The 16,795-nt window shown below is 39.8% G+C and overlaps 2 protein-coding genes across 2 annotated transcripts in view; one reads left to right on the top strand and one right to left on the bottom strand.

The window, feature by feature from the left end:
• LOC132787785 (maternal protein pumilio) overlaps nucleotides 1-16,795 on the top strand; it is a 191,538-nt gene that overhangs the window by 63,773 nt on the left and 110,970 nt on the right.
• LOC132785760 (uncharacterized) lies at nucleotides 13,489-15,208 on the bottom strand. Its single transcript, XM_060792030.1, has 2 exons — nucleotides 15,034-15,208; nucleotides 13,489-14,943 (listed from the first exon to the last, which is right to left on the bottom strand). Exons 1-2 carry the CDS (start codon nucleotides 15,123-15,125, stop codon nucleotides 13,689-13,691), a joined length of 1,347 nt encoding a protein of 448 aa, XP_060648013.1. The 5' UTR covers nucleotides 15,126-15,208; the 3' UTR covers nucleotides 13,489-13,688.

Raw genomic sequence — 16,795 nt, 5'->3', positions numbered from 1 at the left:
CCTTTGCAGCCATCCTCATCATCATCATCATCATCATCAACGTGTCCCTCAACGTTGCACACACACACACACACACGCAATTTATGAGCGTCAGCCAAAAACTAATGACTTATATGTTTGATGCTGACGTTTTTATTAATTTTTCAAGTGGCCTAGTCTAAAAAACCAAATCTATACTTTAATGCCTTATCACGTTCGTTGACTGACTAAAAGTATGTATTAAATTTATATATATAGTCTAGCTAAATTTCGCTGAGAAAGCAGCCAAGAAAAACTGATATTACCCTGAGGCAACTTATTGAAAACTCATTCAAATCAGGCTAAATATGTTGAAGAGGCAACTGTGTATGGATCACCTTTCCACGTGTTGCATAAACATATGCTAGCTAAGAATTGTAATTGTTTCTGGGTTATATTTTCTTTATATACTCAACAGAAATATAGTTTATGAATATTAATGAATCTTAGTTCGTTTCATTCACATAGTTAGTTAGTTATATCCGTTATTTTGATATAATAATAAATAATCTCATACTTCAGATGACAGTATTTGCTTGAGAGAGTTCTTAAGAGAAGACTCCAGCGTAATTGCATAAGTTAAGACTTCATCAAACAAGCAAACCGATGTATAAAGGCGCTTTTAAACTCATCAAAAATGCATTAATGTCACAGGAGAATATAAAAAAGAGAGAATAAAAAACAGTGAAATAAGACTGCAAGGACAAAAGAGAGCGAAATATATATCGAGCTACTCGATAATTCTGAACTTTCAACAACACAAAAGAAGGCGGCAAGAGCCAACCGGAGTAGCAGGATAACAGCGCAACAAAAGTGGAGGACGAAAAATCTTTCAATAAAACAATTTACTCAATTGGCTCAATGACTCGACGCGACTTTGCTTCTCTTTTTGTTTGCAGTTTTTATGAGCGACTACAGCAATACAAAAGCTTAAAAATAAAAGAGAGGGAATCAGTACAAAACAAAAAATGAAAAGAGAAGAGGCAAAAGTAAAATGGAAATCTATTTAGTTTTGTGGCTTGTTCGTGGTGTTACAGAGCAGCGACAAAAGCCCATCGGGAGCAAAAGGAGGCGTCAGAAGAGCTGAGGAGGAGGAGGAGGAGGAGCTGAGCTGAGCGTATGACAGTGCCAGCTCTCCAGCAGCTGAGTTGCAGTTTTTATCGTTCACATTTCCATTTTCCAACTCCCCTTGCAGCACACCAACACACATACATATATTCTATTTTTTCCCTTGTTCCTTTTTCAATTTTGCCAATATTTTCTAGAGTGTTTTTTTGTTGTATATATTTTTTTCCTTTTTTTTTATTTACCTGGTCTCCTGGCGTCGCATTGCATGTGTCGTGTACTCGCTTGGCGCCATGGCGGGGCTCCGGGGTGTCCATGTCCTTGTCTCACTCTTCTGATCTATCCCTGTCTCTATTTCTCTCGTGGCACTCTCGCTCACTCAGTGTGGACTGTATCAATTTAGCGCATGTCGTCATAGCAGCCATTGATGCATAAATAATGGAGATGGAGGGACAGAGGAGAGGGGCATGGCGAGAGTATTTGCTGGACTAGCTTTAACTGTCAGTCAGCCAGGCGCTTTACTGTTTGTCCAGGTCTCATTCTCTTTCACTCTCCTTCTCTTTCTCTCCGCTCTATGTCTATCACTTTTGCCGCATGCATTTCCCTCATGTCTGCCTCTAACTGAATTTGTAGGTATATTTGTTTTGTGCAATGTTACTTTCATTCTTTTCTTTTCGTTCTCTATTTTTTTGTCCCTCCTTTTTTTTTGCTTTTTCCATTGTGTGCGCTTTGTCCGCTCAGCCATTCACAATTGTCGCTTTATTTGCTATTCAAAACTATTTTCATCGATTGCCGTGACGCCAAAAACTAAACAAACCAAAAATAAAACAAGTTTGCAAACTTCTGTTCGGTTCTGTGCATTACGATATTTAAGTTCAAAGTGCACAAGAACCAACTATCGCAATCCCAACAAAAAAAAGTGCATTTGATATGGCAATCGATTATTGGCGATGCTTTAAATTTCTAGCTCGAAGGTTTTGTGGGAAATGTGTGTAGCAGTCACCGGTGCGTATGCTCAATATGGTTTGCTTGTGACAAACAACGAAGCGTTGCTCAAACTGAGCCGCTTTTCACACACAGAGGACACACAGTTCCACAGCTGACATCGTTTCATGAGCCGCTTTGATAATGGAAGTAGCCAGAGGTGCTACCTAACGAAAGGCAGAAAGCTCCGAAAATCCAATTAAGCTGCCGTCTGGCGCCTACAACTGCAGCATCGTCGTCGTCGTCGTCGTCGCCATCGTCGTAGGTGGAGTTAAAGTTGTAGTTGCTGCATTGAAAATTTGCCACAAGCATCTGCCACATGTGTAGCCAATTAAATTTGCAATAAAGTTCATTTGGCCATGATCTGAAAAAGCAAACAAGAAAAAAGAAAGTAAAAACCTCTTAGCAAAATGCAAAACTTAATTATGAATGCTTCACAAATTCTCGAAAATATTATTTTTGCTAAAACAATTCATGTTGCACGTGCCTGAAGTTACAATTTGGCCATGACAAAAGCTCAAAGCGTCAACGATAGCAAGAAATAATCACAAGTAACTTGCGAAGTAAAATTTACGCAAGTTTGTTTATTGGGTCGGAAAATGATATTGCATTTCCTATAGTAGAAGTATGATATATATCGAATATATAATATGACTATTTTTAATTCAAAGATTATTTAACTACGCTCAGCCATTTTTCTGTACGCCTGACCACTTATGGAATACTTCAATTACATGAGAATTGCATCGGAGAGCACTTGAGTGTCATAAAATTATGAACATGGCTTTTGTTGCTGCCGAGTAATGTCCAGCCTTGGGTGGGTTGGGTATATATGGTATTCCATAAAGTGCAGTCGTCATGCTGAGAACAGAGGGGAGAATTCCAATTGCTAATAGTACTTGCAACTGAGCAACTAAAATAGCAATAAATATTGAAATGGAGATGCAAGCGCAGCAAAAACCAGACCAGATGACTATGTGATGGCCAAGCAGCCAATTAATTAGAATAAATCCGATTTACCAACTTGCCAAATTCTGAAGTGGCATTCGAAAGTAATTTGAGCAACAAGCAAAAGGATATTTTCATGTAATAGAACAATGTGCATGTAAACAAATTGTGTGAGTGTGTGTGTGTGTGTGCAGACATATGGTATAAATGCTTACATGATACACATATGTATTTACATGCAGATATTTACACTCTCTCAAGTGCCAAGTGTTATATTTGCTTTGTTGCTTAAGCAACACTTGGAAAACCTTTGCACACACACACACGCACTCACTCCATTTTCCCGAAGGGGGAGCAACAAGAGGGAATGTGACTCCCAGTGGTGCCAAAGTGGCTCCCAGAGTCTCAGCTGTTGCAACAGAACAGATCCAAAGTCTTGCCACTCGCATGTGTAACTTGAGCTTTACTTTTAATAAACAATATAAATTTACAGTAAATAATTGTTTGGGATTTGTTTGTGAATTTATTATATGCAAGTTTCTCCTTCGGTTCAGTTCGGTTCGGTTTCGTTTATTAACTTGAGCATTGAATCTGAGCCTCTCCTCCTGTAACACAAAATTTCAATAAATTTTATTTCATTCTTTTATTACTTTTGGCTTCAAGGCAAAGCTAAGAAAATACAAAAGGGAGTTACTAAGACGACTTGCGGAATATGCTGTTGATTTTGTCAACAATTGATTTTATTGTCGAGTGTACCACGCACACCTCTGTGCGTTGTAAACTATATGGTAATGAACGGATTTTGCATTTTAAAACATTAAATTGTGCTTTAATTAAAGGCAAAACAATGTCAGAGAGAGAGAGAGAGAGTATTAGAGTGTAGCAATAATTTGTATCGGGATTCGTTCACTTTTTCTCTCTCTATGTGTCTGAGTAGCTGCTGTTGTTGTTATTGTTGTTGTTGTTGTGTCAAAACTCTTAATTAAATTGAATTGTTGGCAATTGTATTTGCCAGCCAGACGGCAGACAAAAATACCAACCATAACAACAAAACAATGCGAACGAAAATATGAGAGGAGAATGATGCTAAACCACAAAACGAACACAAAACTGAAATCCAGACATTTCAGTGACAAAAACAGTTTTGGTGAAATGTGCCAGACAAATCTCAAATCAAATGTATATATGCTATGCTATGCATACCCTGTTATTTCGATGGTTTGAAGAGACTTTAAAAGAGTGAATTAGAGGGAAACTCGACATATATTGCATATGCTAATCAAGCAGCATATCGAGTGCAAATTGCTTAGAGTCGAATAAAACAACACTTTGATTAAAATATCCGTCATGTTTGGAGGGTATTAGGGTGTTTCAAAGATTGTTTTGCTGATAAGCGAGGAATTCAGTCAAAGCTCAAAGCAATTATCATGCGTCAACCGGAAAAGTGTCAGTTGTAAGCTGCAATGGGGGCATTAGCGCTCGTAATCCCCAGCAGACGTCTTACGACAGTTTGACGTCGAGGGGAGGAGAGGTAGGACTTTAGGTTTCGCGAAAGTCAGCGAGAGAAACTAAAACCGCAACAGTGCTGCAGCAGCCAAAGATTCTGTTTAGATTGCGTGGCCTGTGGCAACTTAAAGGGTTTTGGCAGGGGAAGACGCGGGGGAACAGACACCGTTTTTATCAGAGACTAGAGTTTTGCTTTTCTTGGAAAATGTCCTCTTATGCAATCGCGAATGTTGTTGCTTGTATTTTATTTCATTGCTGCGTCCATTCATATGCAACTTTTATAAGCCTCTATGCCGCTCTCTTCGTCCCTCTGCGTTCATCTTTATATGCAACTCTTCCTCTCGCATTTCTCCTTAACCGGATTTTAAGCGGAACTCACAAAATCCGCTTTTGTTGTGTCACCGTGCGGTCGCATAAATTAGCGCAACTTTAATCTGATTTTAATTGTGGGTGGAGAATGGTCGTTGGGTGTCATTGTCTTTCTGTGCCAGGGGTGTGTGTCTCTCTCTGTGTGTGTGTGTGTGTGTTTGTGTTGCTTTGTCAGGCTTAGACCATGAGCTGCGCCTCCCTGGGCTGGTTGTGAAATATTAATGACAAGTCCGCCCGCCCGGGCACCAGACCAAACCAAACAACAACTAACCAACCAACCAAGCCATCCGACAGCAGCCATAAAAAAGGCAACCAGCTAGGCAATGGCTAAAAAGGCTACGCTACCCCCTGCTCCTCTCTAAGCTTCCTCTCCAGTCTCCCTCCCTGCCCAACTGATGTGGCTTATCTCTTTGGCCTAAGCAAACGAACTGCTAACTCTACGTTTCTGTTCCTGTATCTGTTTTATTTATTTATTTGCTTTGCGTTTTGTTTTTGTTTTTTTCATAAAATTGTGTAATTTACGTTTCTAATTTCATTTCATTTTTCATTTGCATCACGTTCTTGTATTTTTTAAGGTAATTTCTACGTAATGGCTGTCTCGATTATCATCTTTTCAAGTCTGCGTTAAAATGGCTGGCTTTCGTTTCGAGACACCGCTGTAAAATAGTTGTCAGTTGCTCAAATTCAATAAGCGGCTCACTCTTTAGTCTTAAGTCGAAGGACTGACTGGCATTGTTGGCCCTTTTGCTTTGAACCAAAAGTCTTGTAGTTGGCGAAATATTTCAATATAAGAATGTATGTCGCTTCGTATGCGTAATGAAAGGCACATGGCAATGAATTAACAGTCGACCGATGTGAATGAGGGTGTGTTAGTGAGGCGGGGGTTGGGGGAAGGAAGTTGAAGTACTGCGCTATGTGATAGCTAGAATGAAGCAGCTGTGGCATGCAACTATCTGCGTGTTTAAAGGCGAAATTTTTGTCGAAATAAAACCATAAAATGCTTGAAATGCCAAGCGAAAAATAGTTTTGACTGCTTGCTGCTGCCGTCTATCACCGAGAGAGGGAGCAAGAGCGTGAAGTAGAATGAGAATGAGAATGAGAATGGGAGAGAATGTATAGATAGCTGGCCGTGTGCGTTGTCAGCAAATCGTTGTTGCTGCCGTTGCCGTTGCCGCTGCCTGCCAGCATTTCTCCTGCCGGCTTCCTCTTTTGGGTTGGCTCCATAGTCAAACACAATGCCATGGTATGCGCAATTTTCATAGCCGTAATGACGACGCATTTGTATGTGCCTCTCACTGTCTATCTCTCTCTCTCTCTCTCTCTCTCGCTCTCTCTCTCTCTCTGTTTGTATATGTATGGGTGTGTGTTATCAAAGCGCAAACAATGTCCTGCAAAGTAGCAGGATGCGCATATGTCTTCTCTCTATACTGCGGCTGCAACTGTGTGCAGTAGTCGTAGTTCGTTCTGTGTTCAGCGTGAATTTTGCAGCTTTTGTATGCGCACCGTCGTGCGGAAGTGTTGATAAACCTCACAAAAAACCCCCGCCACCCTCCAAAAAGAGAAGAGAATGCACATAACACAAAAAAAGGCAACGTTAAATGAGCTTCATTCGGGGCTTCGTGGCATGCATTTACCCTGGCATAGAAATACTTGATTTGCTTTGAGCTATGAACACTAATTTTATAAAGTCACTTGTGATCTGTTTATAGTGTACAAGGAATGTGTTTTGTTACCCTGTAAGTTTTCTAAGCTGCAGTTGTCCAACATTAATTGGAAAATTTCTATCTCTGGAATACAGAATGAAGTCTCAGCTGGCATATTTTTTGCATTTAACCAAATTGCTTAAATATTTAAACTGTGCGGAATATTGGCAAAGTAACAATTTCTTACACTGCACTTGACACAGTTCTTTTCGGGAGGAGTGAACAGGACAGCACTATGAACTTAACCAACAGCAGCGACACACGCAACACACACACACACTCACACTCACTTTGACTCTTGGCAGTATCAGCAGAAAAACTTTCCAGTGCTTGCATATTTTCAATTTCATTCTATAGCAAAAGTTTTGCACACCAAGGACAAGTGTCATCATAGTGCCGAGTAGCAGCTCTTCGACGTGTGTCTTCGTGTGTGTGTGTCTGTGTCTGTTGTTATGATATATGGTCAGGACACTCGAACGCACTCGTGTTTTGTTCGCTGAGTCTACCTATTGTCACAAGCTATGCAATATGTATACATATATCAAATGCATTCCTTTCCCGTTTTATTTGCTCCTTTTGGGTAAACAATACGTTCAAGGTTTTTTTTTCGTCAAATATCGTGTTGTAGGTCGGAAAACAATAGTCACAGGTCAAGCTTGACATTAAGAAATATTTATGGATAGCTACTGTTTATGGAAAATTTGTAGTTCTACTAAATTAAAATAAACAAGTAAGAAAGCTTCAGTCGATTGTGTACGACAGTGGGATTCCCGCTATACATTTCAATAAAGAAAGTTAACAAATATACCGAAGACTATATTTGATATATCAATATACTATTTCGTAGAGTGCAAAATATACCAGCTAGTGAAGCAAAGCTGAATTTCTACAAATTCGCTTTAATTTTAAAATTAATTGGTATATCAATATACTATTTCATAGAGTGTAAAATATACAAAATTGTGAAGCAAAGCTGAATTACTACTAATTCGCTTCAATTTCAAAAATATACCGAAGACTATATATGGTATATTAGTATCCTATTTCATAAAGTACAAAATATAGCAGATTCTGAAACAAAGCTGAATTAGTACTATTTCGATTCAATTCCAAAAATATACCGAAGACTATATTTGGTATATCAATATACTATTTCATAGAGTGCAAAATATACCAGATAGTGAACTAAAGCTGAATCACTATTTATTCTCTTTTTATTGATCCAGTTGAAGTGTATTTAAATTTTGTTTTTAATTCCCTTCACTTGCTGGATAGTTGATATTATAGAACTACCATGAAGTTGGCAACCGCCAAGCGATTGGGATATTGTAATTTGCTGTTTCGTTGTCGTTGTCATGTACTTTGCCTCAATGCATTTCAATTTTAGAGATTGCAAAATTGCGCAGTGTCACATTTAAAGTGCTTTGCCCTTATGCCAGGCGATACGATGTGCACAATAAATGCACAATATGAGAATGCGAATCGAGAATGGGTTGTGTTGTCACATTGCGTTGACTGCTGTCTAATGCGTCACACACACACACACACACACGCACACATATGGGAAAACACACATTGATGTGTGTTTATATGAAAAGGCACCCACATTTTTCTTCATCATAACTGTCAAAAACCGACAAAACTCATGGCACACAATTACAAAACATAAACAGCAAAGTTGTAATCACAGCTGTCCAACTCGACGAACCAAAAAAAAAGAGAAATAAAGAACCCTCCCTACCACCACTCTGGAATATACACACATATATATACAAATGCCTCCTGGAACTGTGTTCCTGCTCTCTTCTCTTCGGAGTGCTCCTTTCGTATCAGAACAATGCCAGGCAGTGTGACGTCTGTTTGGATAATCAGAAAACTGCCAGAGCCAAGGCAAAACGAATGATGACGAACAACAAGCAACCGCAGACGACAACAACACTAAACCAACAGAACGACAACCAACAAACGACAACCGACAAACCCACTACGCACTGCATCATCCATCCAGTTGTGCTCTACGCATTTTATTTCATGCTTTCCGGGCCAACAGCCGTCGTCGTCGACGTCGACGCCGTCGTCATCCTATCAAAATCCTCATCACTATCATCATCATCATCATTATCATCATCCGGATGGCAAAATCTCATCAGCGTCAGAGTTAGTTTTGTCCGTTAGCTTTCGCTTGGCTTGAGTTTCAGCTTCAACTGCAGCTTGATGCACTCATTTGTTTTAATTGTTTAAAATGCCAACTAAAATGTAGATCTAATTGTAAGTAGCGCAACTTACTCGGCCGCAGGCTGCAGATGCATGCCACAAACCATTGACTAACCGACTGCAAGTGAGCTGTTGTGATGACTGACAAAGTTGATGGTAAAACAACAAAAACAAAAGCATTTAAAGTTTCCAAAATTTAAATGCAATTATTCAAACACTACAAAAACAAATCATAGAAATCGTTTAATTTCTGTCTTAAATCTTATTTTAAATCATGTAGTTTGATTCAGATAAGTATTCAAAAATTGACAAATCAAAATCGCAACAAATACAATTTGCAACACTTCAACAGATGTTTATCATATTTTATCGGTATATATCGGTATTTTATCTTTGGCTGCATATGTAACGATAGCCAGGGTTGCACTGCTGTAGTTCCGGGTTGCCATACTACATTAATATACTTAGTAAATTGGTAAGAAATGGAAATAATTATATACTTTATATTTATTTCTAAATATATTTGCCTACGCGCAGTTTATTTCCAGAATGGGGGCAACATTATTCTCATAATCTTTTAGATCGCTTCTAAAGGTATGACAGCGAAAAAAGTAATGCTTGAATTATTTATCGCACAGTTTTCTGCCCACCACATGCCCCATGTGTGTTGAGTTAAGCACATTTCTGTGGTGATGACAACAACAACGATACGCTCACTGTTCGCGTTTGGCATGTGACACACACAACAAAGTAATTTCACTTAATTGCCGCAAATAGACGCAAGAATTTTGTAATTTTTAACAATGCACTTGAGACCGCAAAAATAAAAATAAATAAAATAAAAGAGGACAACCCCTTTTCGTGGCGGTCGCCTTGCCTTCGTCGACACGCCCTTGCCTTACTCTTACTCACTTGGGGGTGTGATTAGCGGTTCACATTTGGCGAGGCTTGGCCCAGTTCCATGGCATTTAATTAGCATTTTGTAATACATTCGTAATGCCCTCGAGTATTTGGTTTGTATACTCTGTTGTTGTCGCTTTCACGTTGCTCGTTGCTCGTTTCTCGTTGCACTTGTACTTTTAATTTTAATTAAATTGCTCACTTGTTGTCCAGTGGTTTGTCCGATGATGATGACTGCATGACGACGAGCTGAGCAAATTGTGGATGAGTTGTTATGCAAATGCTGCCCAGCTAATCGTTTGGGGCTAAAAAAAACACACCCTGATTCTGATATACATATATGCTCTATGCTTAGAGCGTTATGAGAAGCAGGAATCTAACTCTTATTTTTTAAACAACGAAATATATATTTCTTGACATGTTCTATAGTTCTATTTCTTAACATATTCAGCTTTTTATAACGAATAAATTTGTATCGATTTTCAATTTGTAAGATTTTCTTCACATTCCTTTGTGCTTATCAATAACATTACAAAGCCTTAATAGTTTCGTTTTAATATTGGGTTTCTCAGTATTCAAGGGTCACTTACAATTCTTACACAGAATTTTCGAATTTAAATTGTTTCTTTGCTCTTCAATTAGAAGTTCTGAATGTCGCTTTTAAGCTGAATCATTTTTGGTTTAGTGCACGACAAGCAATTAGAGTATTTGAAGTGGAGCGTTGTTGTAGGTGTTAGGTGTCTTGTGGGAGAGGGCCAACACCTACTTTTGTACCTTTGTGTGTATCACACGTGGTGTAGATAAATGTCTGCGTTGGCCTCCCAGTTAAGTGCCACATTTCAACACCTCGAACAATGGGACGTTACTGGCTTGTGCCCGTTATCTGCACTTTGAAACGGACATGGAACACACTTAACCCATTTTGTAGCAACAATAATAATAACAACAACGAGCACTAACAATACTGGGACGTTGTTCATAACGTCCAAGGGAATTGATGGCTCTCCTGTCGACGCCCTGTTGAGGAGAGATGGGAGCAGGAGGAGAAGGTGGAGGAAAAAGAGACTGAGAAATGGGGGAGGACAGCGAGATGCGTATAACTAATGACTCGTTCGTTGAGTTGATGATGACTGTGCGGCTTTTGTAGTTGCCCCATGTGGCATCGGGGCAGACCCCACTCTCAACTTCCTTGTAGAGCACACACACACTTAATTGCCACGAATTAATTAAATTAATGAATTGTTAGCATTGCATTTTTACATGCCACTGGCAATTTCTATTTCATTTATACCAAAAATTAGGCTATCCAAAGTTCTCGCTCGCTGGTGGAAGGATAGTTATTGTTTTTACTCCCACTAAGAGATACACAAAATGACAAATGATTCGCGTTGAGAGAAAATTGCAGTGATAATGTTATATTTATTTATTCATTTATTTATATTTTATGGACAGAAGCTGACAAACAGCTGAGCTGGAAAATTAATTTCGTATTGCAAACATTAAATTAAATACATAAGAAAGGCACACATACACATATATAATAAATACATATAAACATAAAGAAAATGTTGTTCTGTCATTATGTCATAAAACTTTTATTAGCCTTATAAAGCTGTTGCTATAAACCAGAAACGATTTCGATTTGCATTGATGCGAACATACTGCCACTTTTTAATCTTCGTTTAGATTATGTAGAAATATTAGCACATTCATGTGCTAATCTTTATAATAGTTATTAACAATAAAAACTTCAAACTTTTGTTAGGAATACATTATAGATACTAATGATTGTAATTTGCCAAACTTATGCAATTCGTTTGCTAATATATATGCAATAGATCATATATTTTATAGTCGTAAGATTATCTTAGCTTTCATACACTTTACGACAATAGATCATTGGATTTGTGATTTAGTTTAAAATGAGGATTTTGTAAAATTCCTCGGCGCTTTTACAATTTTCTGCATTTGCCTCGCTTCCGTTATAAATCAAGAGAAATGCCAGCACACAGTCCAATGCGAATCGGAGCCAACAAACGGGTCAGCATCCAGTGTCCTACATACATACATAAACAAGCTCACAATTTCCCCCTTTTTTGTGGCCTGGCACCAAACACAAGCTGGAAGTGTGTTGGCTGCTGCCACTTGTTGCCTTGGTGCGGCGCGTTGACGCCACCATCTGGCTGGCCATAATAAACGTCTACACGAAACAGCATATTTACCCCCCCAAACAATAAATGTCATATGGCTGACACATCAACACTTTATGTGTCGCCTTGCCATGTGACACGCCCCCAATTCCCCTCCGTCCTATACGATAACCCTCGAAACACAAATTATAAATGAAAATCTTGCACGCTTTTAATTTCGCCCGAAAGTATGCAGCAATGTTACGCTGCAGAGCGGAATTGGGGGGAATTGGCGAATGAAGGATACTTTTCTCTCAGCTTTGTGTGTTTTGTGTGTCACATTTTTATAGCCGAAGCAAAATAAAATAATATTATTGCCAAAAAGGAAAATAAAGGATGAGTCCTCAAGAGCAGGGCACAGAGAGGGCGAGAAGGGGAGAGAATATCAGCATAGCGTCAGCCAGCTTTTCTTATTGTCCTCTTCGGCCCCCCCCTCCTGGCTCCGTCCCTCTTTAGCAGTCTCCATCCGCCTACGTCGTTGGCTACCCATGCCAACATCAGCTCTGTTGCTCGTCACTCGCTTGGCATGTCTTTTTTCTTTTGCGTAATTTATATTTTTGGCTGCTGTGTAGTGACGTCAACTTTCTGGTCCTGATGCTGTTGCTGTTCCTCCCTCGAATCTAGTACTAGAATTTCTCTGTTGCTTGGTCGTCCTCGTCTGGCTTTCTGCTTTGTAGTTTATGGCTTCAATTTGCCCAAATGAGTCGTTAATTTTGACTTTTCATGTGACACCCGCTCCCCCACCCCCCCCACACCGATACCCCAAAACACAATACTTGGTCCTGACCAGAACCGAACAGAACAGAACCTGAAACCAGAGAATCCTGCGAGTTAGTTTCCCAGCCACTTTTATTGTAATTTTGTGGCCTTTAATTGAATTTTATTAGCATTTGTACTTATTATTTGCTCGACGCTGCTCTACACATTTAATCGTATACTTTATTTCCCAAGAAACTGAACACGGTCGGTCACCAGGGTTGTGTCGCCCTTTATACTACGATATATATATGTATATAGGGGTAGTTGTCATTTGGGGTTTGTTTGTGGCGTGCAGATTTACCTTAGGTTATGCTTTGTGTGCTAATAGAATATGCTATTTGCTTTGCTCAAGCATATTGGGATGGAGTAAGCATTAGATAGTAGAAATAGTAGGCTGTAGTTATTTTTTGTAATTACCAAATAGCTTAAGTGCTTTAAATATATTATTATTTCTTTCACTTTGCTAACTTTTTGCTTCATCTTCTATTCTCTTTCAGGTAAGTGCTGAAGAATGCGTTACTACGGAATGTTTATGACTTGTGGTAAATATTATTAGTTTATAATCTACTCATAACTAAAACTCCTTAAAGGCTAGGAGGCTTTCAATTGTATACAACTTATTTCACTGTATTTGATAGAGCAATTAGGCTGTGTTTTTCAAGCGTTTTTTTACCTTCAAATGTTTGCCTATTCAATATGTAAAATTAAGTTCTTTCCTAGGGTAATGGATAGGAAGCTGAAGTATTTACGCAATAAGGCAGAGTTTAACTTAATCTGATATTTTTCTAAAGGGTTATCGTAAAACATTTACAGTTTTTATTTTACGTCCACACAAAAACTTTAAACTAGAATGGAAAATGCTTTGTATTTTCTTTTGTTTTAATAGAAATCAACAAGGTTATACAATCTATAACTAGGATACTATCAATTGTCAGATCAAAATTTCAACTCGAACTAATTAATTTCTATATACATTTGCCGCAAAAGTGACTCGATAAATTTTACAACTATTTATTGTTAACTAGAATCTGGCTTATATGCGATATCTCTTTGATTTAATACGATTCTTTCGTTTCTTTCGCGTTGTTAGCTTCACATAGCGCACTTTGCCCGAAGACATTGTCGAACTGGGTCGCCTTTGACGTAGTCGCAATTTGGGAGGCGTGGCCTTTGTGGGTCGTGCATATGTGGAGAATGTGGGGGGCGGAGATGAATGCCAATTATTGTTGCCAGCGGCTACAGAGCTGGGTCCATAATCATCATACATATTGCTATAGAATGGCGCGTAGGAATTGCTGTTGACATCGCTCAAAAAGTCATCTACCGTGGGCATCAATGACATGCCGTTCGACTGGCCACTAAACGCTGCAGCACTGTCATAACCAGCAGCCTCATCCCTATCATCATCATCATCATCCCCAAAGGAGCTGGGAGTTGTCGGCTCAGGTTGATCCTCATAACCCGTTGATGATGTGGGTGATTCTTCCGCATAGTCGTCGTAATGCTCCTCGCTCTCCTGCACATAATTTGAGGTGGGCTTTATGGAAGGTCGTCGATAATTGCTCATGAAATGGATCTTCTTGCGCTTGCGAGTGCCCGAACCGAATTTATTGAAATATTCATGTTGCAACGCTGCCAAAAAGTTGCCATTGAGCAGCTCATTGTTTTCCAGTTCCGGTTCCGATTCGGACTCTGGTTCCGATTGCATATCAATGTTGTTGCTGTAGCTGTGCTGCTTGTGCTTCTTCCTCTGCTGCTGCGAGGCTGAGATGGCAGCCAAAATGTTTGGCGTAAAGATTTGCTGCAACAGCTGTTGCTGCGACGACTTTCCAGAGCTGCTGCCAGGAGCTGTGGCCAGATAGTTGCCACCACTGCCACTTGGCCTCGATGTGGCAGGCGTTGCTGTTGTCGTTGTTGTTGTTGCGACTTCCTGATTGAAGTTATCGAACAGTGCTGGCCCATAGTTGGGCGTGAGTGTGGGCAACACGGACATGGACATGGGCGTGGCAGCCGATGCCATCAGTTGCATAAGATTGGGCGAGAGGACTCCGGTGCCACTTGCCGTTGTCGTATAGCCCAGCAGAGACACGTGCGGTTTCCCATGCGACGCCGATGCCGATGCCGTTGGCATTAAATTCTTGAACTGGTGACTGCTCGATGATGGCGACGAGTGCGAGTACGGATGGTGTTCGATGGTTGGCTCCATCGCTGGTGGCAACAGTTTGTATACCTTGTGGAAATGCGTGTGCTTGCGCACAATTTCCGGCATGTGCAGACGTATGTGCACCCTGTGTTCAAAGGCAAACGACAAACGTATAACGTATAACGGCAAATGGCAACTTTAATGAAAAGCTTTCGATTCCTTCGATTACGCTTACCTTTCACTGGTGCTAGCGGCGGCGGGCGCGGCATGGAACGGTGAGTTGGCCAAAATAAGGCAGAGTATCGCAATTGACAGGCGGCCTTTCATCTCACTGCGTTTCTTTCTCCTGTTCGCCTCCTGTTCGATATCCTTGCGTACGAGCGGCCTCAATGCTGGCCAACTTATGACAATCGCCCTGGCTCTGTCGACTACTTTTATTGTGGAAAATGTATGAAAAAATAATACAGAAAAATGAAATACGCACTCAGATCGCATTTCGTTCGTCCGGGTGCGCGGGTGCGGGGTGTGGGGTGTGGGTGTGGCAGCTGGCAGCTGGCCACCTCACGTTGCCAGCGAGAGCTCTCTGCCCTCTGAATTCAATTTTCCATTTCCATTTTCAGCCATGTTTCAGCAGAGTGCAATGCGGCGCTTCAGGTTTATACTTTGTGTTATTCGATAGCTTTGAAAGCCAATAACAACAGCATCAACAACAACAACCACAAATACTCTCCTACTACCACAACCATCTCCCCCATGATGAAAAGTCAGCGGAAAACGCATGCGTAACGTTTTCAATTTCATTTCTGCCACTAAAGTTGTAAACTTGGCTCTTGGCATTTCGAATCGCTGCTCATCTGCCTCGTCTGTCCATCTCTTCATCTGTCTATCACCTCGAGGATGCCATAAAAGTGAATAGCCAACAGCCAAAGACCTTGACAACGCAGATGGCAACTATAGCAAAAGAAGTACAAGAGGCAGAGATTGAAAAGTATTTTCATGTCATAGTGAAATAAAAGATCAGCAATGCGTTTCAGTCTGAGGAAGTTCAGCGTCTGATTAACTACATTTTTGATAAGGGAAAGAGAAAGAAAAAATGTTTTTAAAATAATTCCAAATCTACTTTTATCTGATAAAAGGGTAAAACAAAACTATTCTATTTGTTCAAGTTACTTAACCTTGGTCAAGTGCCAAAAGTAAATGTATAAAAACAGGCGGAAAAGAAAATTTCAAGGGCTTTTCCAAGTCACTAAGCATTAGTTAAAGAAAAAGTTTAAAAAACTTGATTTTGGCTACCTTTCACAAACTTACGAATTCTACCTTTTCTCTTCCGTCTTGCATAAGTAACAAAAATACTGCGACAACATCGTAATGAAGTATGTGAAAACACAAGAAATTTAAAGAAAAATATTAAAACATTAAAAATAATTGTGGATACTGATGATGTCCAAAGAATATTGCGTGAACATAGCAATATAAAAATCAACCGTTAAGTGCCAGCATTTAGGGAGACTCATTCTCCATGTTCATAAAGTCTTTGAAGTAAGCACAGCTTAGCATGAAAGATCAGGAAAAAGATGGGAAGAAGAAGTAAGCGCAGAAACAAGAGAGGAGTTTGGTTGCAGCAGAAGGAAGGTAGCGAGTGTGAAGCAAAAGCGTAAAGATTAACAAGTCATGATTATTAGTTGTGATGTTGCCGAGTGGAGAATGAAAAGAAGTTTGGTTCCTACCTTCAACTAACATACAAGAAGTATGTCTGTACGTTTGAAAGTGAGTGGAAAATTGTTATTGAGTTACTGAAGCTCTGATGATTGCCTGACTGCCTGCTTTCCTGCTTTGCTGCGTTTTCTGCTTGCCTCATGCTGACCTCTAATTTAAAGTGGTTTTCCGGCCATGTTGCGCACTACGAATGCGCTTTTGTGTCTACGTGTGTTGCATGCCAACATCACGACGCACAACTCTTGACCTCAAATAATGGAGTTTTAGTCTTTGTTTTTGCT

Source organism: Drosophila nasuta, chromosome 2R, assembly GCF_023558535.2.
Source record: "Drosophila nasuta strain 15112-1781.00 chromosome 2R, ASM2355853v1, whole genome shotgun sequence".
Taxonomy (NCBI): Eukaryota; Metazoa; Arthropoda; class Insecta; order Diptera; family Drosophilidae; genus Drosophila; species Drosophila nasuta.
Note: the sequence above shows the minus strand (reverse complement) of the source record. Positions and strands in the feature narration are given on the sequence as shown.